This window comes from Desarmillaria tabescens, assembly GCF_030435595.1.
Source record: "Desarmillaria tabescens strain CCBAS 213 chromosome Unknown EV420scaffold_3, whole genome shotgun sequence".
Taxonomy (NCBI): domain Eukaryota; kingdom Fungi; phylum Basidiomycota; class Agaricomycetes; order Agaricales; family Physalacriaceae; genus Desarmillaria; species Desarmillaria tabescens.
In genome coordinates, this window is record NW_026848302.1 from 955,093 (window position 1) to 981,331 (window position 26,239).

The 26,239-nt window shown below is 50.4% G+C and overlaps 7 protein-coding genes across 7 annotated transcripts; 4 read left to right on the forward strand and 3 right to left on the reverse strand.

Moving 5' to 3' along the window:
- Positions 1-181: 181 nt before the first annotated feature.
- Positions 182-1,004, forward strand: EV420DRAFT_1617203 (3-oxoacyl-reductase; the record flags this gene model as incomplete). The annotated part of the gene is made up of 2 exons (XM_060475211.1): positions 182-753; positions 803-1,004. 2 exons carry the CDS (start codon positions 182-184, stop codon positions 1,002-1,004), a joined length of 774 nt encoding a protein of 257 aa, XP_060337621.1.
- Positions 824-3,860, reverse strand: EV420DRAFT_661393 (cytochrome P450). The gene is made up of 15 exons (XM_060482967.1): positions 3,481-3,860; positions 3,158-3,429; positions 2,980-3,106; positions 2,903-2,933; positions 2,771-2,844; positions 2,594-2,713; positions 2,420-2,533; positions 2,154-2,368; positions 2,049-2,099; positions 1,867-1,997; positions 1,701-1,812; positions 1,600-1,649; positions 1,415-1,546; positions 1,286-1,362; positions 824-1,227 (listed from the first exon to the last, which is right to left on the reverse strand). Exons 1-15 carry the CDS (start codon positions 3,563-3,565, stop codon positions 1,187-1,189), a joined length of 1,632 nt encoding a protein of 543 aa, XP_060337622.1. The 5' UTR covers positions 3,566-3,860; the 3' UTR covers positions 824-1,186.
- A 560-nt stretch (positions 3,861-4,420) lies between these two features.
- EV420DRAFT_1636063 (chaperonin 10-like protein) lies at positions 4,421-5,994 on the forward strand (the record flags this gene model as incomplete). The annotated part of the gene is made up of 9 exons (XM_060476538.1): positions 4,421-4,608; positions 4,692-4,749; positions 4,803-4,872; positions 4,921-5,040; positions 5,096-5,252; positions 5,306-5,561; positions 5,612-5,668; positions 5,722-5,787; positions 5,845-5,994. The coding sequence occupies 9 exons, from the start codon at positions 4,421-4,423 to the stop codon at positions 5,992-5,994; spliced, it is 1,122 nt and encodes a 373-aa protein (XP_060337623.1).
- Positions 5,995-6,587: 593 nt separating this feature from the next.
- EV420DRAFT_1474431 (STE/STE11/cdc15 protein kinase) lies at positions 6,588-12,104 on the reverse strand (the record flags this gene model as incomplete). The annotated part of the gene is made up of 11 exons (XM_060469206.1): positions 6,588-7,053; positions 7,182-7,260; positions 7,379-7,578; positions 7,732-7,843; positions 7,896-8,281; positions 8,338-8,500; positions 8,543-8,567; positions 8,618-10,469; positions 10,529-11,059; positions 11,188-11,582; positions 11,670-12,104. 11 exons carry the CDS (start codon positions 12,102-12,104, stop codon positions 6,588-6,590), a joined length of 4,644 nt encoding a protein of 1,547 aa, XP_060337624.1.
- A 2,136-nt stretch (positions 12,105-14,240) lies between these two features.
- EV420DRAFT_1506822 (uncharacterized protein) lies at positions 14,241-14,597 on the forward strand. Its single transcript, XM_060471335.1, has 3 exons — positions 14,241-14,278; positions 14,332-14,381; positions 14,455-14,597. Exons 1-3 carry the CDS (start codon positions 14,250-14,252, stop codon positions 14,541-14,543), a joined length of 168 nt encoding a protein of 55 aa, XP_060337625.1. The 5' UTR covers positions 14,241-14,249; the 3' UTR covers positions 14,544-14,597.
- EV420DRAFT_1506824 (uncharacterized protein) lies at positions 14,543-18,236 on the forward strand. Its single transcript, XM_060471336.1, has 6 exons — positions 14,543-14,566; positions 14,884-15,059; positions 15,114-15,547; positions 15,607-16,558; positions 16,621-16,901; positions 16,959-18,236. Coding segments are annotated over exons 1-6 (2,685 nt in total). The 5' UTR covers positions 14,543-14,565; the 3' UTR covers positions 17,800-18,236.
- A 994-nt stretch (positions 18,237-19,230) lies between these two features.
- Positions 19,231-22,363, reverse strand: EV420DRAFT_1636068 (uncharacterized protein; the record flags this gene model as incomplete). The annotated part of the gene is made up of 10 exons (XM_060476539.1): positions 19,231-19,722; positions 19,779-19,964; positions 20,012-20,205; positions 20,275-20,674; positions 20,738-21,093; positions 21,147-21,423; positions 21,475-21,691; positions 21,744-22,005; positions 22,063-22,171; positions 22,226-22,363. 10 exons carry the CDS (start codon positions 22,361-22,363, stop codon positions 19,231-19,233), a joined length of 2,631 nt encoding a protein of 876 aa, XP_060337627.1.
- Positions 22,364-26,239: the final 3,876 nt, after the last annotated feature.

The following is a 26,239-nucleotide window of genomic DNA, read 5'->3' on the forward strand; positions in this document are numbered from 1 at the left end:
CTGAAGTCCTTATAAATGAAGGTATGCCAGTAGCCAAGTTCCCATCACGCTCTGCAAATTCGGACGGACGTTGTATGCTTGTCCCAATTACTTCCCTTTGCATCGAATCGGTGATTGTCTCGTACGTTGCCGCATTACTGAATTGTGGACGCACCATTGATATCGTAGGTTCGTCTTGTACATGCAGCTCCAGTCCAAAAGGATAATCGTTACCGGTGGTGCCCAGGGCATCGGCGAAGCCATAGTTCGCGCATATGCTGCGGAAGGAGCGACCGTAACTTCCGTCGATGTGAACGATCAACTCGGACTGGTTGTCGCCCAGGAAGTGACCTCCGAGGGACTAGGCACAGTCACGTATGCCCATCTAGACATCAGTGACCGTACGCAAGTCTACGCAGTCTTCAAAGAGGCCGCCGCGAAAATGGGCGGGCTCGACGTCCTCGTGAACAATGCTGGTATACACAGGCATGTACCCGCTCATGATGTATCGCCAGATGTCCTCGAGCGCATATTCAAAGTCAACGTATTCGGCACCATCTACACCAATGATGCTGCGTATGCGATCATGCGTGAACAGGGCGGTGGCGCCATCATTAACTTCGGGTCAGAAGCGGGATTGACGTCCGAGGTGAATAATGCTGTATATGGATCTTCAAAGGGCGCAGTGCATACTTGGACGCGCAGTGTGGCCCGAGAGTGGGGTCCGGCTGGCGTACGGGTCAACGCTGTTCTTCCATATGTCGTGACTCCAATGTGGGCGGCACTCCGCTCTTGATTTTTATTGATTGCTGATTCTGCTCAGGTACAAACAGTATATCGAGGCAATGGTGCCCGAACAACGGGCCGCGCACGATAAGTTGTTAAAGGAACAGTTCCCATTGGGCTCGATAGGAGATACGGCAAAAGACCTTGCGCCGGTCATGGTATTTTTGGCGAGCGATGCATCGCATTTCATGACGGGACAGCTTTTCCCTGTCGATGGAGGATATGCTTCAGTTCGGTGAATTATAAGGGTGATCGTTAGGGAACACCTTCTGTTAGTACTGACGAAAGGAATACATAAAGGTAAAGAACGTATGTATACCGCTAGGAAAGCGTGTCCAATAAACTCCGGTGACCTGTCTAAGAAGATCGAGTCCAGTAAAAGAGGAAATGAAAGCAAGTCTATATCAAGACTGTTATTAGATTAGGCGCGACGAACAGTCAAGGGCATGCGGTCCGTCGGCTCTATCGAAAAATTTCTCCATCAAGAACAATTATTATCTCACTAATATCAACGACTTACTCATGGTGATGGCAGATGCAGGCTTGGCCTCTTGACCAGGGTAAGCCGGATCGAAGTCAAAATTCAGGATTAATGAACTGTCAAGAAGCTCGCCATCAGGTTAAATAACATCAAGTTTATTCCACTTACGCCAACACAGCTTTCATTTCGATAATAGCCATAGTCTTTCCAATACAGGAATGAGGTCCGGAAATGAAGGAAAGATGAGAGTACGAGGGATTATATGCCTTGGGCAAATTGAACCATCGTTCAGGTCGGAATCTAAACACTTTGTCAGCACCACGACGAAGAGTTAGTAGAATGTGAGAGCCCACTCCTCAGCGTCCTCTCCCCAAACCTGTTTCCACGTGTTAATCTGGCGAATCTGTACACACTTGAGTCTATCAGAATACGAATAAATCATAAAAGCTCGTACACAAATTTGCAGAAGCGTTCCTTCTGGTACCAGGACGCCGTCAATATAATCCGTTGTTGCGGTCTTTCTTACAGTTGTCGGTATCGGCGGCATGACGCGCAGACTTTCCATTCTAAACCATAGATGGTATGAGCAAAAGACAGGACAATAAAAGGGTTACCCTTACACTACGCAATCAAGCCACTCAAGTCCGTTCAAGGTTCGATAATCGGGCCTTGGATTTTCCTGGAACACAGGGGTAACTTCTTCGCGCAGTCTTGATTGATACTCCTTATTGTTTGCCAAGAGCCAAAGCGTCTAGTCTTAAGTGAGGACATTGATGGGCATGATAAACGGAATCATACTTACCCACGTCAAGCCGCTCGCTGTGGTTTCATGTCCAGCGCCAAGGAAAGTGAGCTATATGAGTTGATCAGGTCAAGTTTGCTCTTCCGTTGCATCAAGTTAACTTACCACTTGGTCAACCATGATATTATCGTTCATAGCATACCCGCGCTGGCCCGTCTCACTCGCCCTGGCGCGCATTAGGAGGCTCATAATGTCCTTCTTCGCATGCATGTCGTTGGCGGATATACCGGATTCTTCCAAGTCTTTCACCTTCTCGGACAATATTTGTCGAGAGATCTTGCGAATTCGATGCATGCTATCGAGTAGCTCAGTGAAGGGAGCTGGATAATCACGTTCAAAACCTCCTAAACAATACGGAGGGAAGAACCTGCCGAAGAACCTGGTATATTCGAAGAATGCGCGATATCTGTATGCGAAGTCTGATGAAAGAAAACGCGGGCCGCCAGGAAGCGTCATGGCGAACACGAAGCGAAACATGTTCTGGCCTAGGAAGAACTTCGACATCAGCCATGCGAAGAACTTCGTATAACAGCATGTAGACGGACCCGTTTGAAGGTTAAGTAGTCTCTCATATGCTTCGGCCAGCTCATCATGAGGGTTGTTTAAAGAGTCCGCGTGGTATCCGAAAGCCGTCTCACAAATAATATCGAGAGTGACTTTGCTGACTAGAGTCCAGCCTTAGTGTGTTGAACCTGAACAAGGAAAGTGAGGAGAGGACTTACGCCATTCATACATAGGAAGGACGACTCCTTTTCCGCCGTTAATGTCGAGTTTGGTAGAAATTATGTTAACAAGACTGGATTGGGTTACGTTCCGTTATGTCGGCTGATGATTGAAGAAGAGAAGACTCGCACTTTGTGATGGGTTCGTAGTACATATCCGTTTCTACGGAATAGTTTAGGCGAGTAGATAACAGGAGGAGAGCACGTACGAGCCATGAGATTTTGTAAAGAGAATGCAGGGTTCATGACTCGGCGCATCTGTTTATGCTCATCACCCATAACGGTCAATAACCCACGACCAGTGATAAGCTCGAAGAAATTCCTGAGGTAAAGAGGCTGGGGCGGACGGTAAGAATATACAAAGGAGAAAGAAGGAAAGGCTCTCACCCTAGGACAATCCAGGGGCCTGGACATTATTTGGTGGAGGCCCTCTGGAGTTATAAAGATTAAACGTTCAAGACCCACTGGCCCCACCGCCCGCACGATTGAACCATAATCGTTAATCCATTCTCGCGCCGCCATTCCAACCTGGGTGCTGAATATCTTTCTGGCTTGGCCCAGGATGGGTTCACCCACGGGCGGCCCAGGAAGGTGACGCAACGGCGAAAAAAATCGCGGGTATACAATCAACCAGTAGACCGCCCTGCAGACAAAATACGCTAGATAAGGGTTATTAGGGTAGGATACAAGGAAAGGACCAAAAAACTCACCTCCACAAACATAGAAAAGATGCCGAAAGGACAAGTTTGAGATACGCAAGGAGTCAGCCACAGTTTCCTGGATAAGTGAAGACATGGCGGTATGAAAACGAGGGAACTCGGATCCATGTCATCTTAGAAGATGATCTATGTATACCGGCTATGTTACTGCCACATTTCGGTTTACCCAAAACAAAACATTGACGGACATGTGCAGCCATCTGTTGGAAGCAGTTGGAGTGCCTAGTTGATCATTTTTTTTTGGCTAGTGTTCTTGTCGGGCAGCAGGCGGAACGGAACTGTCACTTTCGTCTTTTCCCCATGTTGACATTGGTCATGGAGGTGGATAATTATGGATCCATGGTTTTGTGGTAATTCAAGCGATCCTCGGGCATCTAAAATTGACTTAGCACGACGTAAGTGCGATGATATGACGCGTCAATACTGCATTTACCACTGAGCTTTGCAGCTGGCAAAGGCCGACGTCGGTCAGTATCTGGATGCTAATGTCAAACGCCGAATATCTGCAAATTGTTCAACGAGAGCTTCTGTACGGTATAGTTGACACGGCTTACAGACGAATTGTTGAGTTTATTCAACAGGAGATGGCTGGCCGGGCCGGCAGTTTTTTCCGTATTTGTTGGTGATTGGCAAATCAGGCAAAACTGCTTTTCCTTCCGTTTCTCGCGCTCCATATTCTCTACATACTGAAGCCTGGGGCTCTAAGGAAGGTACGAGCACAACTAGAGAATACTTGATCAGCACGAAATGGCATCAAACAGCAGCTTATGTAAAACTTGCGCACCTGACGATTAACCACCCAGCGGCCTCAAGCGGCCCGGATCTGAAACCGTGCTCAAATGACCTACATCCGTAGAAAAAGTTCGCTTGCTATTCATTCTCCTTCTTTTCCCCAGCAACTCGACACTCACCTAGCAATTTACCTTCAAATATGCCCAACAATCCCGAACTGTACAATCCCCTCAAAGTCCTCCAGCATCCCGAATTTAAGGTTCTAGCTCCCGGAGAGAAGACAGACAAGGAAGCCAATATTGCAGCTTTTTATAATCCTGCGCATGAAGTTCCACCTTGTCCAGAAACCTCGTCCTTAAACCGGGGCCTGGGCAGGTCCTTCTGCATGTTCGTGCTACAGGAATTTGCGGGTAATTGCTCCCGGACGTCATTAATGCTAACGAGTTCGTGTTAATATATGCGTGAGACAGAAGCGACGTTCACTTCTGGCGCCACGGAAGGATCGGCGACATGATCGTCACTGATGAGGTGGGCAAACCTTTTATTGTATCTCGTAACAATGATACTGATTGGGATCGTAGTGTGGATCAGGCCATGAGTCTGCAGGAGAGATTGTTGAAGTTGGAGAAGGTGTGACAAAGTGGAAAGTCGGTACGTTTGCAAGCTCATTAATAGTGCCGTGGTCATCAGACTCTGTAGGCGATAGAGTTGCAATGGAAGTCGGAATTCCATGCTCACAGCCGTCCTGCACACCTTGTCGCACAGGAAAGTATAATGGCTGTCCTGATGTTGTCTTCTTTTCGACTCCCCCTTACCACGGTTAGTATCAATTTATTTAATGTTAACAGCACATCACCTAAACCTTGTGTTCTAGGTACTTTAACACGCTGGCACGTTCATCCCGAACAATGGCTGCACAAACTTCCCGACAATGTGACTTTCGAAGAAGGTGCTTTGTGTGAGCCTTTGGCTGTCGCCTTAGCAGGTATCGATCGTGCAGGGCTTCGTCTCGGTGACCCTACGCTCATCTGGTACGCGTTTTCACACTTTTTTCACGCGCTAATATTCAAAACTGTTGATCCAGTGGCGCCGGACCTATCGGTTTAGTCTCTCTTCTCGCTGCGCGCGCTGCAGGAGCCGAACCCATCGTTATCACCGATCTCTTCCAAAGCCGTCTCGACTTTGCGAAGTCACTAGTACCCGGCGTGAAAACTGTGTTGATTGAACGTGATTTAGCACCCAAAAACCAGGCGAGTAAGATCAAAGAAGCCGCAGGTGGCGAATTGAAGCTTGCGTTGGAATGTACTGGTGTGGAGAGTAGCATCAGTACGGCAATATTCGTGCGTGCATTTTTTCATATCCGTGGGGTCTTCTGACCACGCCGTTTTAGTCGGTGGAGTTTGGTGGGAAAGTCTTCGTTATCGGTGTCGGTAAAAGCGAGCAGAACGTAAGTCCTTAATCAAGGGTTGCTTCCTATCCACTCATATATATGACCCACAGTTCCCATTCATGCAATTGAGTGCAAATGAAATTGATCTCAGGTTCCAATACCGTTATTCCAATCAGGTGCATACGAGTCCCTTTCACAGTGCCAGGCTTACGAGCCCACTCATCTTCCTATAGTACCCGAAGGCAATACGCCTCGTGGCGGGTGGACTCATCAATGTCAAACCGCTGGTTACTCATCGTTTTGCCCTTGAGGATGCTATCGATGCCTTCAACGTTGCTGCCGACCCTGCGCAAGGTGCCATCAAGGTCCAAATCCAAGATTAAAGTCTGGTTAGAAGGTCCAAGTAGACGTACAGTGTTCGACACAATATCATGTGAAAGATGATCGATAATCAAAGTTTCTCGAAGAGAGTTATCCTCATAAAGACTCCGCGAATAATCATTATAATCGTTCTCGGAGTGGGCCTGCCGCCATCAACGCGAGCTTTCCTTATCAGGTCATTGGTTATCGCGAAAGTAATTCCCGTCTTCTGGTTCTTTCCTTCGCGTGCAGTCACATTATTCATTTCTTACACAGACACTCTCACTTCAGCAGACCTCGAAACGTGTTTGTACAACGATACATTGCAGTACACTGGCAAAGTCCACATCCAGTGCGAAAGCGTGTATCTAACGGGAATTGAGTAACATATGTACTGTATGCAAGAGGGGGAAGTCGGAGGGGTTGAGAAATTGCTATTGCACAATGTAGTAGAGAAGTAGTATGCACAGAAAAGAAATAATATACAGAATGCAGGGTCAAACACGAGAGTAATGCAAAGGATAATATAAACAAAGTGTGATGTACCATAACAAGGAGCGATTAGTGCACAAGTATAGAGAGAAAGGACGGACAGTGAAAAAAAGAAAGAAAATGTTCACTGCACGATGCAGTTACCGGCGGATTTGGTCTTTCTATGACGACGAGAATCGACCAAAGCTCCAGGAAAATGACCCTCGTCTGAGAATCCGGACGCTATCCTCGACGGTGAATGAACTTCACCCTCTTCAATGGGAGATATCGAACGCGTGCCACCATCAGTATCAGTAGAAAACGTAGACTTCCTTCCAGTGCTTTCAGGTGCACTCCTGAGACTAGAACTATTCGGTGCAGTACTGTTGCTCGATAGCGATTGTGGCCGCTCCCTCGTTAACTTCCGCTGCAAGGCGGGGCCCTTGGTACGGCTAGCCTTGTCCGGAGAAGACGCTGACGAGCCAGCTACGGAATAGTCTTGATCTGGAGTAAGGTTACTTCGCGACCGCTTGAATGCTTCAATGAACTTGAACGCAGTAGGCACTTGTGAGTTAGCGCTTGTGTTTGGGGTAGCAGGAGGCACATCGATACTTGTCCGCGGGGTGTGCGTATGTGCAACAGTAAGAAACGTCGGACATTAGGACTCGTAGGATGGCCGTCGCGAAGCAGGTCTGCTGGATTGGAGTAAACACTGTTGGGATTGCCCTTCTCGGCGTACTGGGCGTATAATAATAGCTGAGCACGGAGGATCGCAAGTGGGCGGGGCATTACGGGCACACTTGGAATGGGAGATAAGGCTGCACTGCGAACAAAGAACAGCGCTCTTCTTAACGTTCAGAAGACACACTCGGCAAGTCATAGCTACTACGAGACCCTTATTAGCGTGATGTAGACCTGACGATCAAAGAAACTTACGTTTACTGAATGTGGTTTTCACAAAGGTATGTTCGCGAGGTGAAATGTCGTTATCGGCCAACGGTCGAGCCGATGAGTTGGAATGACGACGAGGAGGTGAGCCGCTGATCGCATCGTCGTGGGGATATTCTCCCAGGGGTGTATCTGGCATTTCGACCTGGGACAAAAATCGGACTGCCTCCGATTTCTGCAAATCTGCACTGACGCGACGAAGGAAGGGGATGCTATCTTGCGGACGAAGCTCCTATTGCGGCAAGTCAACGAAACATCTAATACGTGTGATGTAAGTAGACTTGCCTTGTGAGCACCCCAGTTCTTTTTGAGCCACTCATGTTCACAGAGGAGATCCGCACCGGGTCGCTTGGCCGGATCTTTGTTGAAACATTGTTGCAGGAAATCCTTCCAGTAGAGGAGAGCAGCCATCTGGAATTGGCGGCATTTCGTCCTCCACAATGCGAAACATTACTGGCGAAGTATATGAATACATTACGAACACTAGACCTGAAGAAACGCATACCTGACATGCTGTTGGCGATATCACCGTACGGCGGTCTTCCAGTAAGCAGTTCTATCACCGTACATGCCAACGACCAGATATCGGACTTCGGAGAGGCACCTTTGAGTTCTATGACCTCCGGTGCCATCCAGTTAGGCGTCCCAGCAACATCCTTAATTTCTCGCTCCATAGCACGCAGGTTTAGAGATACACCAAAGTCGGAAAGCTTGACGTTGCCGTTCTTAGTGGTGAGGATATTAGCTGCTTTGAGATCACAATGTACAACGTCGCTTGTATGCAGGTAATGCAAACCCTCAAGAATTTTGACCACGTAGCTAGCAACGAGACGCTCATTCAATTTGCCGAACGCCTTCAGTGTTTGACCAAGGGACCCATTCTCTGCGTATCTATAGGCACAAATAAGACGAGGGTAGCACGGAGTAAATAAACGGAAATCACGTACTCAAGAACGATACTCAAAGTATCAGTGTCTCGGGCCATGCCTTCATATTTGACTATGCTTGGATGCGACAGTCGCTTGACAAGATCCACCTCTCTCATCAGCGTCGTAACCTCGTCTTCCTTCAACCCCTCAAGCCTAATCCGTTTAACGGCCACCATTTGTCCTGTATTTAGGTTCAAAGCCCTGTACACCGAACCAAACTGACCACGACCGATACAATTACCGAGTTGCTGGATCAAGTCTTAGTCAGTGGGGTTTTCGGAGGTTCAAGAGTACGTACGAAATGGGTCGGTGGCTTTCCCTCCTCTCGAATGATCAGTGGCTTGCGTACCGCACTCCCCTCCATCGAATCTCGCGACAGCAAATCACTAGCACTTGTGTTCCCCGATGACGCCACACCCAAGTTGACCATGCTCTCTATCCGGGATCTTGCAGGCTTGGCACCCAATTCATCGTACGAGCTAGGACGAGTACGTCTCCTACTGCTACCCTCGATGTCGCTTTGGAATCGACCACGGAGAGGACGAGGGGCATCGGAACTTCCGGCGGGGCTGTCTCCGGACGAGGAGTGTGGAGAAATGCGAGGAGTGTGCTCCCCAGACGCTGTTCGAGGAAACGGTACCATCTTGTCCGAATCCGAGCCCCGAGATTCATCGACATTCTTGGGCACGAGAGATCCACTTCGCTGGGCAGGCTTGGTACTATGTCGTCGAAGTATGGCCTTGCTTGACGAGGCAGCGTCGGGACTGACATCCCGGCGAAGGGAAGGTTCACGGGGTAAGAGAACCGGTGAGTCAATGCTATGACGTGCACGTTGAGTGGGTCTTCTTGGAAATTGTGGTAGAGATTCGACACTCTCATTCCGGCGATTAGAGCCGACAATGGCAAGCTTTCGAGGGGCCGATGTGGATGTAGGTGATGGGGTGTAGGAACGATCATCGATGTCATCGGACGATGTAGATGATTTAGCAGGGGCAGGTCGAGGTTGATTATGCGCCTGGAGAACGTCAAGGAAGTCATCTGGCCATTTACCTTTGCCAAGACGAAGAGCATGAGCTCGCTCTGGTTTATTTTCCTCTGTTTCTGCTTCCGGTTCTGCTGCAGCACGCTTCGCTTTATGGCGACCGTTACCCCTAGAGCTTGCGCTACTTTCATCTGTCTCCTCAATCACCCTGGAAAGATCTACAATTGCGGCATCGCTCAGCTTGCGATCATACTTGCCACTGGAATCCGTTCGTTTACGAGCTAGCTCTTCAATGATAAAGCTGCCTTCCGCTCGACTTATGGAGGGTGATTCGGAAGTAGCCTCAGTGGTGATTGTTCGAATGGTACCGAACTTGTTTAAGACACTACTTGTCGCCCTTCCGACGTCCAAGAGACTAGAGAACATGGTTCCTGTGGTAGCGGTACTGGTATCGGTCATGGTCGAAACAGTAGAATGACGAATGAAATGATTAGAGGTAACCGAGTCCCGGACGGACGCGTCGCCGATGGAAGCACGAGTAGAGTCAGCGACAGAAGAACGAGGGTTCACGGCGCATGTGAACAGGCCACGGCCATCCTCATCTTCATTCACCGTCTTGGTGGAACGAGCACGAAGGGGAGACCTAGGGGGAGGGGTTAACACCTTTGCAATATCTTTGCTCCGATCATCGTCGACAATAGGTCTATCTCGTTGTGTTTGACTCTTTGAGACAGATGCCTCGTCAGGACTATCCGATCGTACAGTGGGCAATCCGGAAGACGGGTTCCATCGTTTGCGACCAGGCGACGGAGTCGGCGGAGGAGTGCTCTGGGTGAATAGATTTGGTGAGGAGGAGGCGGCCCGGGAAGTCGTACCCTGAGTGTAAGGGCCTGCCGGAGACGGTTTCTTGGTTTGACCTGACAGGACCTTCGATGGATCGGCGATAGGAGCCTCGGCGAACTTGATCAACGCGATAATCGTTGTGGCGACACGCGTCAATGACTCTCCTGAAGCCTCGATTAAATCATCGCGTTGAAACAAGTCGTCATCAGGCAACCCATACGAGGAACAGGCTGCGAGGAACTTCGTAATGTTAGAACTTCTGACTAAACCGTCTTCGCGAGGGTCAGGGCGCACGACTGAGCTTGAGCGGAGCTTATTCATTAACCTGCAGGGTAGGAATCAAGTCAACTATATGCATAGAAGCATAGGCACTGCAACACTCACTGGCACAGCACGAAACCATCTCGCAGTGCTTCCGTAAACAGTCGACGTTCACGCTCTTCGCCACTTGCGCCAAGTCCGCTGGATGACAATGCACCAACGTTAGACAGATTGCTCGAACTGCCGTTCGCACTACTCTTGCCCCATATTCGTTCAAGCCGTGACAAGGCACGCATACGGATCTCCACCTCCTCCCAATCCCTCGCCCCTACTTCCGTTCGCGTGGCATGCACAGGAGGCTTATTGACCTCCTTACATAGCAACGTGGTAGCTGACCTAATAAGCTCACGAGATACGGGATCCGAAGGCGATGTCAATGAAGCGCTTGAGATGTTGAAGTGCCTGTTCTGAGCGTATGAACGTTGACTTGGTGATACAGGTCGCGGTCGAATTGGTGATGGAGATTCGTCTCTGGCTAAGTTCGGGGATCCAGTAGATGGCCGCCGAGGAGAGTCTATTGACGGTCTCCGCGGAGAGTCTATGGACGGTCGCCGCGAATCCACAGAGGTTCGCTGGGTGTAGGAGACGACCCAGCTGTGGGAAGATGAGAAGTAGACGACGAGGTTAAGCCACGTTGTGACGGCAAGACGACGCGATTCCTAGTGGAAGGTGATCGAGCTCTTATGGGGCTCGAATTTCTCGGTAGAATCGCGGAAGCTGACGCAGATGGCGAATCTGAATTTTGTGCAGGCATTTTGGGTGAAAGTTGCCCTCGCGACCCTGACGCAGGTGTCGGCGTATCAGGAGGACTACTGAGTTCACGGCGAGGCTTTGAAGGTGTCCCTGGCGGACGGGTCGCTAGATCTACCGATTGGCTGGATGGTAGAGGTGAGATATTGTGAGGAGCGGATTTGGTAGACTTATGCCTCAGTACTGGTTCCTTGGATCCGGATACGGAGCGACCATCGGTGAGAGCTGGTGGTGAAATTTGCGACGGATGGTTATTGCTCGATCTTCGCGTCCTGTCTCGAGCTGGTCGCGCTGGAGAAACAAGGGCAGAGCTGGTCGATGAAGATGAGGTGGGAATTACAGGTTGTGAATTGGGAGATGGCAGAGCCTGCGAAGAAAGATGGAGAGCGGGAGATGACATAGATCCATGGCGGAGTGACGACGTTACAAAACTGACAAACCCGGCGAGGCGCACCTTGTCGGTGGATTCGTCCGCGGCAGGCGGAATGGGCGAAGAGGCCGGTGTAACGGACTCTCTGCCACCGCGACGGAAGTTGACTTTGGATTCCAATTTTCTTAGCACCCCATGTCTCTCTTTATCTTTCTGTGGATCTTCCCTTTCCTTTCCCTTGCTGGTCTTGGGTGTAATAGTCGCGAAGTCGTCGATGGGAGGTGCCTGCTTCTTAGACCTCGTCGCAGTCCGAATACTCTGCTCAAGGGAAGAACGAAGGCGGGTAAACGGTTTTGTGGATGAATTCGCTGCTGCTGCTGAGGAAGAGGAAGAAGAGGAGGGCTGTTTTGAACGAGAGGACGAAGCAGTCGGAGGCATCTTGTTGTTTGAGATGCGCTGGTGGGATGCCATAGGGAATGGGCCGGAGACCGAGACGTTGGGAAGTACTGCAGCCGCCATGTATGAATTGAACGGCACGGAAATGAGTTCAGAAGTAGACAATGGGGTAATCAAAGTGTAATCTTGACGGTTAAGGCCCAGATGGTCGGTTGTCAGTGATGGCCAGACAGGACTTGAACAAACGAGTCGTCGCCGATAATATGTTCAGCACAACGATCAGTGCGAATGGCGGGTAGAAAGGAAAGTGAAACCAGGCCTAGTCGGACGCTGTAGTGACGAAAGCAAGCAACCAAGTTAGTACAACAATTCATTACGAGAAGAATCGCGAGCAAGAACAGTGATGAATGTGCAGCAAAAGCTAGAAGTAGGACGGGAAAGGCAAATCCTAGACAATGAGTGCAGAGTACGAACCTGGACAGCTATCCAACCTCGATTCTATGCTACTGTGACTTCGATGTCGTGTGCACCGTCGTAGCTCGCGACGTTGGCAACTGTAGTGATGACTGGAAAAATGAAGGGTCGATATCGAAAGCAGCACACGGGTCGGGGCGGCTGTTCAGCGGCGCTGCTTGGCGTGGACAGCAACGAAAGGCGACAACTGTCGTGGACGCCGCTGGGCGCAGCGACGATACAGGGTATCAGCGCCGGCACGGGAGAGGAAGGTGCCTACAGCTCAAGGTCGGGGGCAAGGAGAAGACGGTTCGATCGGTCATATCACGGCAACCAGTTGAAGTTCCTGGTGATTTTTTGACAAATTTGGGCCTCAATCGCTCCTCGGAAGCGTGTTACTTGTAACAGCTGCCTTTCGTTGGAAATTCACGGAATATCGTGGAATATATGTAAAATTAACAGGCTGGTCTCCATTCGTCTCCCCCGCCACCTCCCGCCATTGACAGCCCGTTGAGAGGACGGGAAAGATTTTGAAACTGGAGAGTGAAATCAGGCTGACAGCTCTTCTGTTAGATCAAAGATTGAATTTAGAATGATTAGAGAATGATGCAGAGATGACGCAGCGCACTGTCATCACTCTCAATGTACCAGGAATACACCCCTGTCCGTAAATTGTCTGTATTTCGGATGGAACCAACACGGAGAGGTCCACATCTTTATGGGGTCCCCTATTCGTAACGCCACCGCTTCGTCGATTCATTCAGCGGCATAGGAAGCTCTTCCCAGACAGGGAGACAAGGCCCTGGATAGTGGTACAGCGTCGCTGATAAGCACCTCGAGGTGATCACAGATGATCCAAAGGAGCTTTTCTGTGCCCTCCTAGAGGCAATCACGTGTGGGCGTGGGGACGCGTTTTCTCCGAAAACAGAAATACACAGCCAAATGGTAGGTGAATTCGTCCGCTTTTCGGCTATAAAAGTCTACGAACATGACCCAGCCAGCGAGTACCACGCGGTTTGGTCTGTGCAGGTGGACTACCCGAAGGCTCCAAATTGGGTCGTGGATGCTTACCCATGACATTGACGGTGGAAAGAAGCATTTGTTCCGGTCCCAAGCCTTTTTGTCGATGAACGCGCATGGCGAACCTGATCCAGTTGCTTTGGGGATCACCTAGATGCACCAACCGCAATTTATGTAGCTCAGAAGTTACCATGCCTAAAGCTAGCCAGAGCATACGCTACATTGAGCAGAGTAATCTACGGAGCAACCCAGGAGGAAGCTAGCCTGTCTATGATATCCGCCCGAGACAGAATATGTACAAGAACACCGTGGGATCATATTGACTGTCCACCGCTGTCAACCTCAATAGATATATAAGCCGTCCATTGCTTCGCAGGTGTCGTCAAAGGCATCAACGTGAGGAGCATAACGCAGAAGCAGGCAACAGTGTAGGTGCGGGGCCCGGGCCGCGAAGGAAGTGAATTATTTGTACCTATTGAATCCCAAAGTCTATTGGATTCTCACGCCACGATCTGAGTCACACTCACAGATAACGGTGAGACTTGCTTTCCGACGACGATGAGCACGCGTACGACACGAGCTAGAGCAGCCTTGGGCTCTACACCACCGTCGTCTTCTTCACCAGTAAAACAGCCAGCAAAGTCAAAGGGTCGCAGTGACAGCGCCCACAAAGCGACTCCTCATCCTGAGAAGGAAAATGAGAAATCGGGAACCAAACTCAAATCTACACGCACCAAGGTCACCAAGAGCAAGAAAGTGTATTGCACTTGTAGGAAGGGTGATGATGGAACACCGATGATACAGTGCGCTGAGTGCACCGACTGGTACGTCTTCCGTGTTTCCGATTCCTTCTCGATGTTCACTCTAGATGATACAGGTACCATTTTTCTTGTGTGAATTTGACCGAGGATACAGCGGAAGATATAGGTGAGCAGGTCTTTCCCCGATCTTCCCCCTCTCCTTATCGATGCGGGTTTTCAACCATGTTTGATAACTGCAGCGTTGTCCCCATTTTATTCTATCACGGTTGGGAGCTGTGCTGACATTCTGGTTTACTTCAGCTGCCTACATTTGTCCCGGATGTACTGAGAAGACTGGTCGTCGTACTGCAAGTGAGTATCTCCCTCCTTCCCTCTCGCTCTGGTTCTCGTGTAGTCGTTGCTTTGCCATATATTGTAACTTTTCGCTGCATTATATCTCAACATCTTATGACCGTGTGCTATCCAATGTACGTGCTGCAAGTGGTGGTCTCTTCTGTTTCATGGACGGAAAACGGCATATCCTGAATCTGCCAGTCGTACTTGCAGCCCTGAAGTTACATAGATGTAGAATAATGGCGAGATAACCGTGAGCCAGAGCGATAGATGTTATGTTTCTATCAGTCAACTCATTTGACGTCGTATTATGGACACTGACTTATACTTTACAGTGACATGGGAGGGACCCAATGCACTCGAAGAGGTCGCATCTCCTGTGCCGGCCAAGGCAACTACGCGACGAAAGGCGCTCCAATCTGATGTCGAGGAACCGTCAGAGTCAGAGAATGTCCCGAGCAGTGAAGACGAATACGTCGCAGAAAACGCGCAGCCGAGAGCAGGGGGGAAGGTCCGTAACATTCAGTTGTACCCGGGGTTTTTCAGCTTATCATGTTCTCACCAGCGGCCTACTCGTCGATTGTCTTATTCCTCCGAGTCAGAGTCGGATAGTTCCAAGAAGCCTTCTCGGAACCGCCGACCCTCTCATCAATCTCCGGGCCCTAGTAATACTCTCAAACGCAAGGCCCAGGCTGCTCCTCTTCCCCCGCCAGCACCAAAGAAGACCAAGACTTCTCCTGAATCAACAGAAGATCCGACAAGGAAGTACTGCCTCGGAAAGTTCGAAGATCTCTTTCGCGACATATTTCTCAAGTATCCTCATGTACGTATAAAAGACGATGGTGGGGGATCGGACTACGTGGAGAAAAAGGCTGAGGAGTTGACTGAGGAAGAGAAGGAGGCTGTTTTGAGTGCTGCCCGTCAGTTTGCTAATGATCTTGAGCATTGTGTGTACGAAATATACTGTGACTCAGATAAGCACGCTGGAGATGGTTACAAGTAAGTTGTTCGCAGATGTAAACTGTTGCTCATGTGCTGACTACTATTCCGTGTCATAGGGATCGATTTCGAACGTTACAATTCAATCTTAGCAAAGTTGATCGTGTCGTTCTTCATAAGCGCATAGTTTCGGGGAAGATATCCGCGAAAGAAATATCCACTATGTCTTCCACTGATCTAGCGGACGAGGAGACGAAGCAATCTATCAAAATCGCTGAACAGGAATCTCTGGAACATTCAATTCTGCAGAAAAGTACAGCGCCCCGTGCTAAGATCACGCATAAGGGACTGCAGGATATCGAGGATGTTAATGGCGAGATTGCTAGTCGACGTGAACGAGACCGCGAGCGTGAAGCTGAAGAACAGGAGAGGATGGAAAGGGAGCGTATGGCTCGGCTCAGAGCCGCTCAGCCGCGTCAGCGCACAATGTCTGTGTCTGTTCCACCTGAGTCTTCTGTATCGCAGAACGCGTCTTGGGGCTTGCCACCTCCGGTACCATTGCAGGATGTGCATGCTGCATCTGCGGACCCATACGCTTCAGCGAGACCATCGTCATACGAAAACACGACCGAACCTGTCGAACCAGAACTGAGTCTTACCGACTTGATTAACATTGACGACGATGCTATGGCAGAAGCGGCTCCTACCAGCGGAGCATCCGCGGCTTCTCCTGCTGTCTCAGCACCAGAACTTTCCACCCTCAACGTCTCTTCTCCTACCATAGGTATCTCCCCTTTCGCGTCGCGTCCATCACTTCCTGAGACGCCCCTCTCCGCATCATTTGACCTCAACTCGATATGGTCCTCACAGAACACGAAGGAGGAGAAAACATTGCAGGAACCTTCCCTTCCTCAAGAGTCCAGAGATCAGCCCATAGACCCCGAGCCGATTGCAGAAGCTGATGATCGGGACTTTGATATGTTTCTGGAGGAGAAAGAACCCGAGAGGCCTCTGTCACCGGGGGGCCTGCAAGCTGCATTCAACGCCACAGAACCTGCGTGGTCAGGAAAGGTATGTGTGTCAAGTCGTCGGTTCACAAGGATATAAATCATTAATCAATTGCACAATTTTAGATTACAATGCCTTTGGATTCTTCGATTCCTACAGAGACACCCATTGTCGCGCGACAGATGGGGGGAAGACCAATAGAAGTGGGCTCTCCGCTTTGGCGTACGCTATTCCCCGCGGATTTGCTTAGGATTGATGGCCGAGTACCAGTTGACAAGTCGGCTCAGTTCTTGCTTCAAGTCAGATTAAATCCTTCAAAAGAGCTGATTGGCGTGGCCTTCACGCCAGCTCCTGACGCAACTGACAACGGTTTCATGGTATTCGCGGACTTTTTAATAGGAAAAGGGTACGTTTCCTTGGACTTGATACGTAGGTTCGAGGCTCATGTGTTTTTCTTTCACAGACGACATGGGTTGGTATTTCCATGGGGACCACGACCGAAGGACGCCCCTGGACGTGAATTCTACATTGTTCCGCTACTTTCGAGCGATCCAATTCCGGAATTCATGGAACTTCTCGACAATCTACGTTTACCTAAAGTACGACAGACAAACTACATGATCGGCATCTGGGTGTTGAACAAAGGAGAACTGAAACCACCACCAGAACCAGTAACCGTCCCGCCTCCAACGATTTCGCCACCTGTTCCAGTAGTACCAACGATATCGCCTATACCCAATATCCCACCTTTGGCAAATCTTGCTCCTCCCATAGCAGCACCGCAAATCGAACCGGCGGCATTGGCAGCCGAAGTTGCTGCGCTTACTCCAGAGCAAATTCAGCTCATGATTCGAACTCTGCAAGGTCCGGGTGGTCTATCCATCCCTATACCGCCCGCTCCTGCACCCGCTCCAGCGCCATCGATACCGGCTGCCCCACTTGTCTCTGCACCATTGCCACAGTCATGGGGAATTAGCCCGCTGCAGCCGCCACCACCGCCACATCACAATGGCGCCCCCCCGATGTACGGTATGTATCCGCCACTACCCCCCAATAATTCTGATCAACGTCGGGATTACTCGCGTCCCGGGTATGACCGGGGTGGACCAGGCGAGTATCACGAGCGACGTGATTCTCGTGGTGGACATGATCCTGGCCATCGAGGCGGCGATCGTTCAAGGGGTCGTGGAAGGGGTCGTGGTCGAGGGGGTGGGAACGAATTGAATCGTCCTGTTGATTCTGGTTGGCCCCGTAGACGACCAGATGGAGGCTCTCACAACGGGAATCCTTCACCACAATGGTGATAAGTTGTTTGACCGCAGCCTTGATGATGTATCACACTTTCGCCTTCTCATATCTGTAGCTCGAGTTTACTTACCTGTCTTCCTATCTTATACGTATGTACGATATGGTTTCCTGTCATTTTTAGCTGGCTGTCTCCGCAGTCTACGAATAAGTACTAACAAGGAGGCACCCTTGCAGTGTACGGTCAAATGGGCTACTGCGATGCGGTAGAAGCAGCTAAGTAACGAGAAGGCTAACCCCTCGTCGCATTTGTATAGAATGCAGTACATTGTAACGTAACCAAAGCACTTAGTGCTGAGGCAAATGGGCTCGAAGTTTGGAACTATACACCACCAATCTGGAGGAAGGCAAAATTGACGTAGCTGGTAGGATAGCACAATGACAAGAGTAGATAACGACCAGATTGAATCAAACTAGGGCTAAAATGACGTTCTCTAGCTAACACGAAATTGAACATCACGTGTGAGGCCAATCTGAGCCAAATTTGAGCCCCGTCTTGACTTTGCCTCCACAATATCAATCTCAGCCCTATTTACGCAACTTCAATGTCTCGACATCAAGAATTCACAAAAGACCAGATGGCCAATGTACTGCCACTTTCACTTGTTACACTCTCCCATCCCTCATGTCCAGCAACACTGCAACCGCAATCAGCAAGGCTTCACGCAACGAAGGCCGGACAAACATCTCTATGGCGATGACATTCAATTCGTTGGTCCCTGGGGAATACGTGAGTGCATGTGTGCTCAATATACTTTATAGAACTCATGCGTTATGTTCACAGGCATTTACTTTCAAGTTTATACTTGAATCTGACTCAGAAACTGCCCCTGCCAGTGTCAGGACTCCTGGTACTTCCAGTTCAGCGGCTCCCCCTGTTATCAGCCTCCCGCCCGTTCCTATGACCCCGGCTCGACTTTCACAGCAAGAGGAGCTTTCGCCGACCCAGCCTGATCCGGAATACTCACAGTACTGGGAGGAAGATCGAAGACGACGACAGATCGAAGCTGCTGGCACTGCGCCGCAATCAGAAAACAAAGTCCTGCTGCAGAAGCCGGGAGATACTCAGGATGGAATAGGCGCAATTTGGTTGGATGAGAATAGCAGAGAAAATGATGAAGACGTTGTTCCTGACTCGCAGGGTGAAGAGGATTATTTTCTGGTACGACTCCCATCTTCCCTTCAACCTCCAAGTTCCTCCCAAGCTTACACAACCACAGCCATATCCTGGCTCGCCAATCAACCTCGGAAAACGTCGACGCATGTGAGAACCTGCCAATTTATCCAGTGACTGTGCAAAGCGGGTGAAGCCATAGACTAGGCCTGTATTGGTAACACTCAGAACTATTGTATAATGATAATATGCATCGATTTCGATTACCAGGATATGTGAAAGAAAGTACAGGAGAAGCAAATTACGGTCGCCAAATTCATAATTTTCGGGGTCGCTTCCGATTTCGCTGTGGTTGAATTTCATCGTCCTTGTTGCTTTCTTCCTCCTCGAGAATAAGTTCAAGCTCGTCATCTTGATCTGCCTCTGGCAGCATGGTCCTCCTTGCGGCTACCTCGGCTGCATCCTTCCTGGCTTTGTTCAAAGCTAGTGTCGCCTTCCGCTTCTCCTGCGTCTGGGCACGCTTGGCTGCCTGAGTGGTACGAAGTGTTGATGCGATTTCAAAGTGATGGGATCGTCGGTCCATGTATAGTGGCTTTGGCGCAGTCAGAGAGCGTGGTAGGAATTTTCGCACAAGAATGGCATTGTGAAGACCGAAAGTGTTGATCACAAAGTGGTCGTCATCAGCATGAGAAAGTGCACGGGATGTGCGTTCTGTTACTTGACGCTCTTGAAGTTGCGGCTGCAATAGGGAGGCTTGACAACCGATGAGGCGACAATCGTGTTGGACAGATATGATAAATTGAACCGACTGCAAATTTACTGAGCTTTCAATGCACAGATAACTGGAAAATAATATTCAACTACCTTCGTGTCGACAACGACACATTCATTTCCATCGCTGGGGCCTGCTCGTCGAAGTACAGGACAGTCAAAATCGGGATGCCGAGCGTCACCCAAGATGAAGACTTCAAGAGCGACCAGCAAGGATCCCAGGGACGATTCCGCCTCATGAACAAGGAGTTCTGCAATCCGGCCAATGCCAGATACACCCTGAAAAAGATCATGAGTACAAGCGGAAGGCTTAAATTAAAGCTTACAGCTTCGTTGTTATAGATTACCCAGGACCCAATCCTGCAGCGATCTCCGTTCTGCGCTGTCACACTTATCCCATGGCGCCAAAGGCTGGTTGACAAGGGACACTCCGAGTCTAAACCCGAAAAATGGGAAGAAGCTTTCGTCGTTCTCCATTCAACTGGTACTGCTTTTTTCTTCGATTTGATACGAATTAGCCCTGCACAGGAGATATACGGGGACTGGTTTAAGTCATATTTGGAGGGAACAATCACATAGAGTCACGAACCTGGGGTTATCTTGACAGGCGTGACCCATCCAAGATGTCTCTGGATGACTGGCTCAGAGTGAAGGAGTCCTAACACAGACTTCCCTGCTTGCATCCATCTTTGACTGCTGTTAGACCAATAATAACCGCCGCTAATAAGATGTTTCAAACGATCCATGCCAGAAAACTTGATGGCAATGTCACGGCTCGGGGCTTGATGGTTACTGTATATTGAGCACAGTCGGAATATGGCATTATAGCACTCAAAGACCTCAGTCGAGTTACGGATTGCTGGTCCAAACCGTCGTATGTCACTGATGAGATGGGGAAGAAGGTGTAGCTTGACTTTGATCAGGATTTTAGAGGGTTCGACATCGCCAAAGGCATCGAGGACATTCCCGATGAGTGTCTCAAGGTCTTTCTGGATAAGGAGAGGTACAAGAATATGAAATTTCAGAGCCATAAGCAGGCAAAGAAGGCATACCAAGTATTCATCCATGTTCTCAATTTCGTGAACCCATAAAAGCGCACCCAGTGCACCAGCAGCCTTGACGAGGTTGAATTGAGCTGGCGTGACAATGTCGTGAACATGAAATGCCATCGTTTGCATGAGCGTTTTGAAGTGCTTTCCGATCAAATTGTTTCGGTACTGCATCATATATGCAGCTCGTATAGGAGGAACTGTCAGCCCATCAATATCTGTTGCCTGCAGTCGAACCGCAAACAGGTCCCGCTGGGCATCAGACATGGAGGTATGCAACATATGCCAGATGTACTTGATGATTCCGAGAAGGATGGTATGTAGGATCTCAACGGGTGTATCCTGAGACGGGTCCAATCCTGGTTAGGAATAACATTAGCACCTCTGATAATCCAAGGAAAGCTTCACGCACCAGCAATATCAAGTAATGGATTAATCTTATCGCCTGGTTGTTCATCGAACCATTTTTGAAGCTCCTCAACGACTGATTCGAGAGACCGCCCTGGCTCTGCATGCTTCATTTCTTTTGCTTTAGCCAGTAATTGTTCGATCCAGTGCTGAGCAACCTTATCCTTGATCCCGGTCGCTGTTTGCATTTCGGTCACCATTTTCTCGACTCCATGCATGGCTTGACGAATCTGCTTCTCTAGCTCCTCACGTATGCCTTGAGCACTGCGAAAAACACCCTCCTGGATACAATAATCAGGTCCATCTGTCGCAGGAATAATAAACATACTCACATAATGCAAATCATGATAACCTTCATCAGATTCTGTGTTATCATGTGAACCTCCTGCATAACACTTGCGACAGCCCATATTCCCATTGCCGCCAATATGAGATGCTTCTTCAGACTGCTGCGGATTATCGGCTGGTAATGCAGGCACACGGAGAATAAAGCGGCAATGTCGTTTGGTATGTGCATTAAAGCAGCACACAGGATTGATTTCTGTGTCCCTGTCACAGATAAATCAGTATTGCTCGCACTCAGATAGAACGCCAAACCTACCGTACTTGGTCCCTCAATGCAGAGAACTGCTCGGGAGATGTTGCGTGTGGTGATGTTGATACAAATCGAATGAAATATTCCTGTTGGAGCAACTGTCCCGGAAGGCAGGAATTTACCATGTAGAGATTGATATGCTTGTTGTATTGCTTAGACTTATTTCCTGAGACGTCGTCAGCCCAAACTGGCATCATGACAATGTATAGGTCATCTCCTTGTGCAAGCGCACGGAGAGGATTAGGCATTTCTTGTACTGTTGTCGGGTCTACGGAATACGAAGAGAGATTCAGTAATATGACAAAAGCAAAGGGTTTCGGCTGACCTTTCCATGGGATAGATGCATCTCCCATTCTCACTATCAGATCCTCATAATTAGACTCAAAGTCTGAAGCTGCAATAGAAGACGTTGTTGATGAGATTATCCATCCCTCCTACAAGTTTAAATTCAATTAGTATTAAAAAGACGAGTTTTCTCGATGGCATACTGGAGTAAAAAAAGCTTCACTGCAATCAGCATGAAGTTCTCCATGGCGTATAATCCAGTTATGAGGAATAACAAAAGTTCCTTCTCGTAATTGAGCAAGCTCCTCGATATAGAACTGGCGATGTCCTCGGGAGTACATGGGTGTAAGCTGTGAAGTGTTACGGTTATTCTTTTCTTTTTCTTTTTCTTTCCTTTTTATTTTCTTTTCTTTTCTTTTCTTTAGTCAGCCGGATTACGCGAGGCGCGATCATCACGGACTGACTGCGCCGCAGTATTTTTAGAATACTCACGTGTATTTAAGTAGAGCCTCAGCTGGTCTGAACCCCAGCTTCGGCTAAGGTTTATTCTACCTAACATCGAACTCCGTTCTTCGTGACTACTTGTCCCATCGACTTTCATCGCCTTTGGCCTGTTAGAGCATCGTCTACCGAAGTGCGAGTAGCGATCCTAACACGATCTAAGTCGATAGAGTTAGTGGCTAACATTTAGCTGAAGCTCGTCTTTGGTTGCCCAACAACTTACAGTTGCCCAACCCCCACGTATTCACCATTCACCCGATACACTTTGTTGTCGCAGTAGTCCTTTGGGTAATCCCCTTCCGCCTACTCCTCCAAATTCTCGTAATCGACTGGATTGTGAATTTTATCCTACACGACGATCTCCTTCTTGCAGTCGCTACGACTGTACTTCTTACTTGTGCCTTGGTCGGACTTGGACTCTCGGCGTTGCTGCTAGCAAGTCTGCTAGTCGCCCTATACACCCTATATCCTCGCCTTGTCTAAGGACACCACGTATCCCAACATTAAACCCTTTATTCTCACTCTCCAGCTCGCCTCCCTGTTAACAATCGCATTGTTGATAGTGACGAGCTCTCCATCTGACGACTCCTGCGAGATCCAGCTGATGAGCAGTTCCAACTACGAGACTGACCTCAGCTTGATCATCGCCCTTCTCATCGTTCTTACCATCCTCGCTGTTTACCAGCTTGCATGGTCTATCGTCGACTTACGCCAAGGATCGATCCACTGACGAATGCCCTGGTCAGAATCCATTCTCGCCGTCTTCGCAACTTTTATACTCTTTTTCTGCTCCATTACTTTGTACCAACTTCGCCGTTGCTGCCAGCGGAGACAAATCCGCGCACAACTTCCGCTCCACTATATTCCCAGCGCCCCGGCGTATCCACCGCCGGTAATCGACATTCCCTCGGCATCTCAGCAGACGATCGGAGATGTCGGATCCAACGCCTCCGGGGAACCTGGAGGGTCCCTCTACACCTCGTCGCGACCCAGCTCGCGATCCTCAGAGTCGAGCACCGACTCCTACAGAAGCGCTTCCAGCGCACCAGCCGACTCCATCGACATCACCGATACCCGGGGGGTACTCCTCGACCGAGGAGACTCGCCCTTACCAGGTCTCTTCGACCAGTCTCCAGTCCAAGACAAGTCTGGCGACGACGGAGACCGAGGACAAGGCACCAGGAATCTGGTCGAGGGCGAAGAAAGCCCTGACACCGAGTTCGAAGGGGATGAGCTCACCGAGTGGGAAAGGACCCGACTCGACGACCTCCTCAACGACCTCTACTCGGGTGAGGAGGAAGATGCCACCGATTCCGGAAGCACCACGCACGAGAGAACCCACTCAGGGTGGGGACACGCAGGCACGTGGGAGGAGGTCCGTAGCAGAAGAATCGCAAAAGACGACGAGAGAGATCGCACAAGAATGGCGCGCAACAGGGGCCGCCGGGACGATTTCCACGATGATCCCGGAGAGTTTGGCCTCGGAGCCTCCGCGGCTACCACCGGTCCAACTCAGCCACAGCCTGTTCCAAGGGCCTGGCCAACCGATAGAGGACCCCCGGTCGCCTGGTACCCCAACACCAGTTGGGTCTACGCCGACGACGGGGAAGAAACTCCTGTGGCCAGAGTCGCGACCGGCGGAGAGCCCGACCCGGTCTCTGCAGGGCCCGAGGCCCCAATACAGTCTCCCCCCGTCTCCTCGCACGAGCCGACGAATGGGGAGCTTTGGGGCGAGTTCCCAGATTACGACACCGAGGAACTTGGAACAATTACCGCTTCCGAGCGTATCGCCGGAGTCACCAACTGGGAGCCGTCGGTTGCGTCGCGAGCCTTCGCCGACCCTGTCCCTCTCAGCCAGCGTCCATGGCCCCTCCTCTATCACACGTACGTCGAGTCCCTCCGACTCCCTCGAGATGCCCGGGAATCCCCAGAAGTCCAGGCCAGAATGGACAGAGGCCGAGCGCACGATGCACGCATCCGACGCGCCGAGGAGGACGCCCTCTACGGGCCCAATGGATTCTGGGACTTACCCGTCGAGCCCGACGCCACACCCGCCGAAATCGACAACCGAATACGAGCCGCTGCCGTTCGCTACTCCGGATACGCCCGAAGGGCAGGGACAGACCTCGAGGCTCGAGCGCGAGCCTGGAGAGTATATCAGGAGGAAATCTCCAACGAGGACTCCGATATCGGCAGGTGGCGGCGAAACAGAGAGCTCGACCGCCTCGCCCGAGAGAGGAAGGAGGCAGAGGATGCCCAGTCGCCCCCCGGCCCAGGCCCTGGAACCGACGGTAATGGCGGCGGTAAGACAGGTTCTTCTTAGAGGACCTGTTCTCTGGCCTGCCATCTTTACCCTTCTCCCCTGGCATGGCCTGTACGAGATTATCATGGAGGACATGGAGAAAGACGCGCAGTGGATGCTTACGGAGGCGGGGGAGGACTACCTTGCCGCGAAGAGCATGGGGGACGTATACCTCATGAAAAACATCCTGGAAGTAGAGACATGGCACCGGGCAGCGGTCGTATGGAACATGGTAAACCCCGAGGCGCCCCAGCAAACGTGCGAACCCTACCGGCGACCCCAGCCCATGCCTAATCCGATCGCTACGGAGCAGTTTTGGGCTGGTGCAGGACCGGACGACGACGATATGGACGACCCAGGCGCTGGGCCCTTGGACAAGGGAAAACAATCCACCGTCCCGCCTCGACCACCATCACAACCCCCGCGAAAACCCGGGTACCCAGGGGATTACCCCCCGCCTGGGGATAATTATCGACTACGGTCGTTACCTCGACCACCCAACCCTCCGGTACCACCTTCGGTACCATCGCCACCGGACCCGATTCCTCCCTGGACGCTAGCTGCGGGCAGGGACAATAACCCGTGGAGTGACGTAAAACCTAAGCTCATCACACAACCTGAGTATTTCACGGGGGAATCCACAGATATTAATCGATTCCTCCATCATTGCGAGATGTACTTCCAGGTGTTCCCCCTCCACTTCACCATGAACGATCAGGGCCAGAATCCCTACCGTATTACCTTCGCACAAGGCTACTTACGGGACAAGGCCAAGGAATGGTGGGGTGATCAATACTACAGGTACCGGGACGAACGAGGCCATTGGAGATTCCCCACATGGGCGGAGTTCTCCAACGACATCACGGTAGAATTCCGGGAGGTGGCGGAACTAGCGATCTGGAAGGCGGAGTGGAAGAAGGTCCGACAGTCGGACTTCAAGTCCGCAGTCGAATTCTTCGCCAAGTTCGAACGCTTGGCCCACAAGTGCGGGGAATTCGGAGATGAGAAGCAGATGTTCGAGGCGATAGAAGCGGCGATTAGGCCAATGGTGCGCAAGACGGTTATGCATGGGGACAATGAGCACCCCACAACCTACGCGCAATGGAAGGCTCGAGTCCTCAGGATCGACGCCAATTATTGATACGACATCGTGCAGGGTATTGCCAGTAAGCCCTCCTCGAACCAAGGCGGTTCGGGTCGAGGCAATCAAAACCAATCAAAAGGAAGCGGGTCAGGCGGCGACAAGAAGGATGCCACGGGAACGACCTATGGTGGTGCCGGCCAGCCGATGGAAATCGATAAGCTGCGGTCCGACAAGCGGTGTTTCAAGTGTGGGAACACGGGGTGGAACCCAAAGCATAAATGCCCCGACGACAAGTCCAAGTGGCTTCCCGTCAAACTTCCACCACGCAAG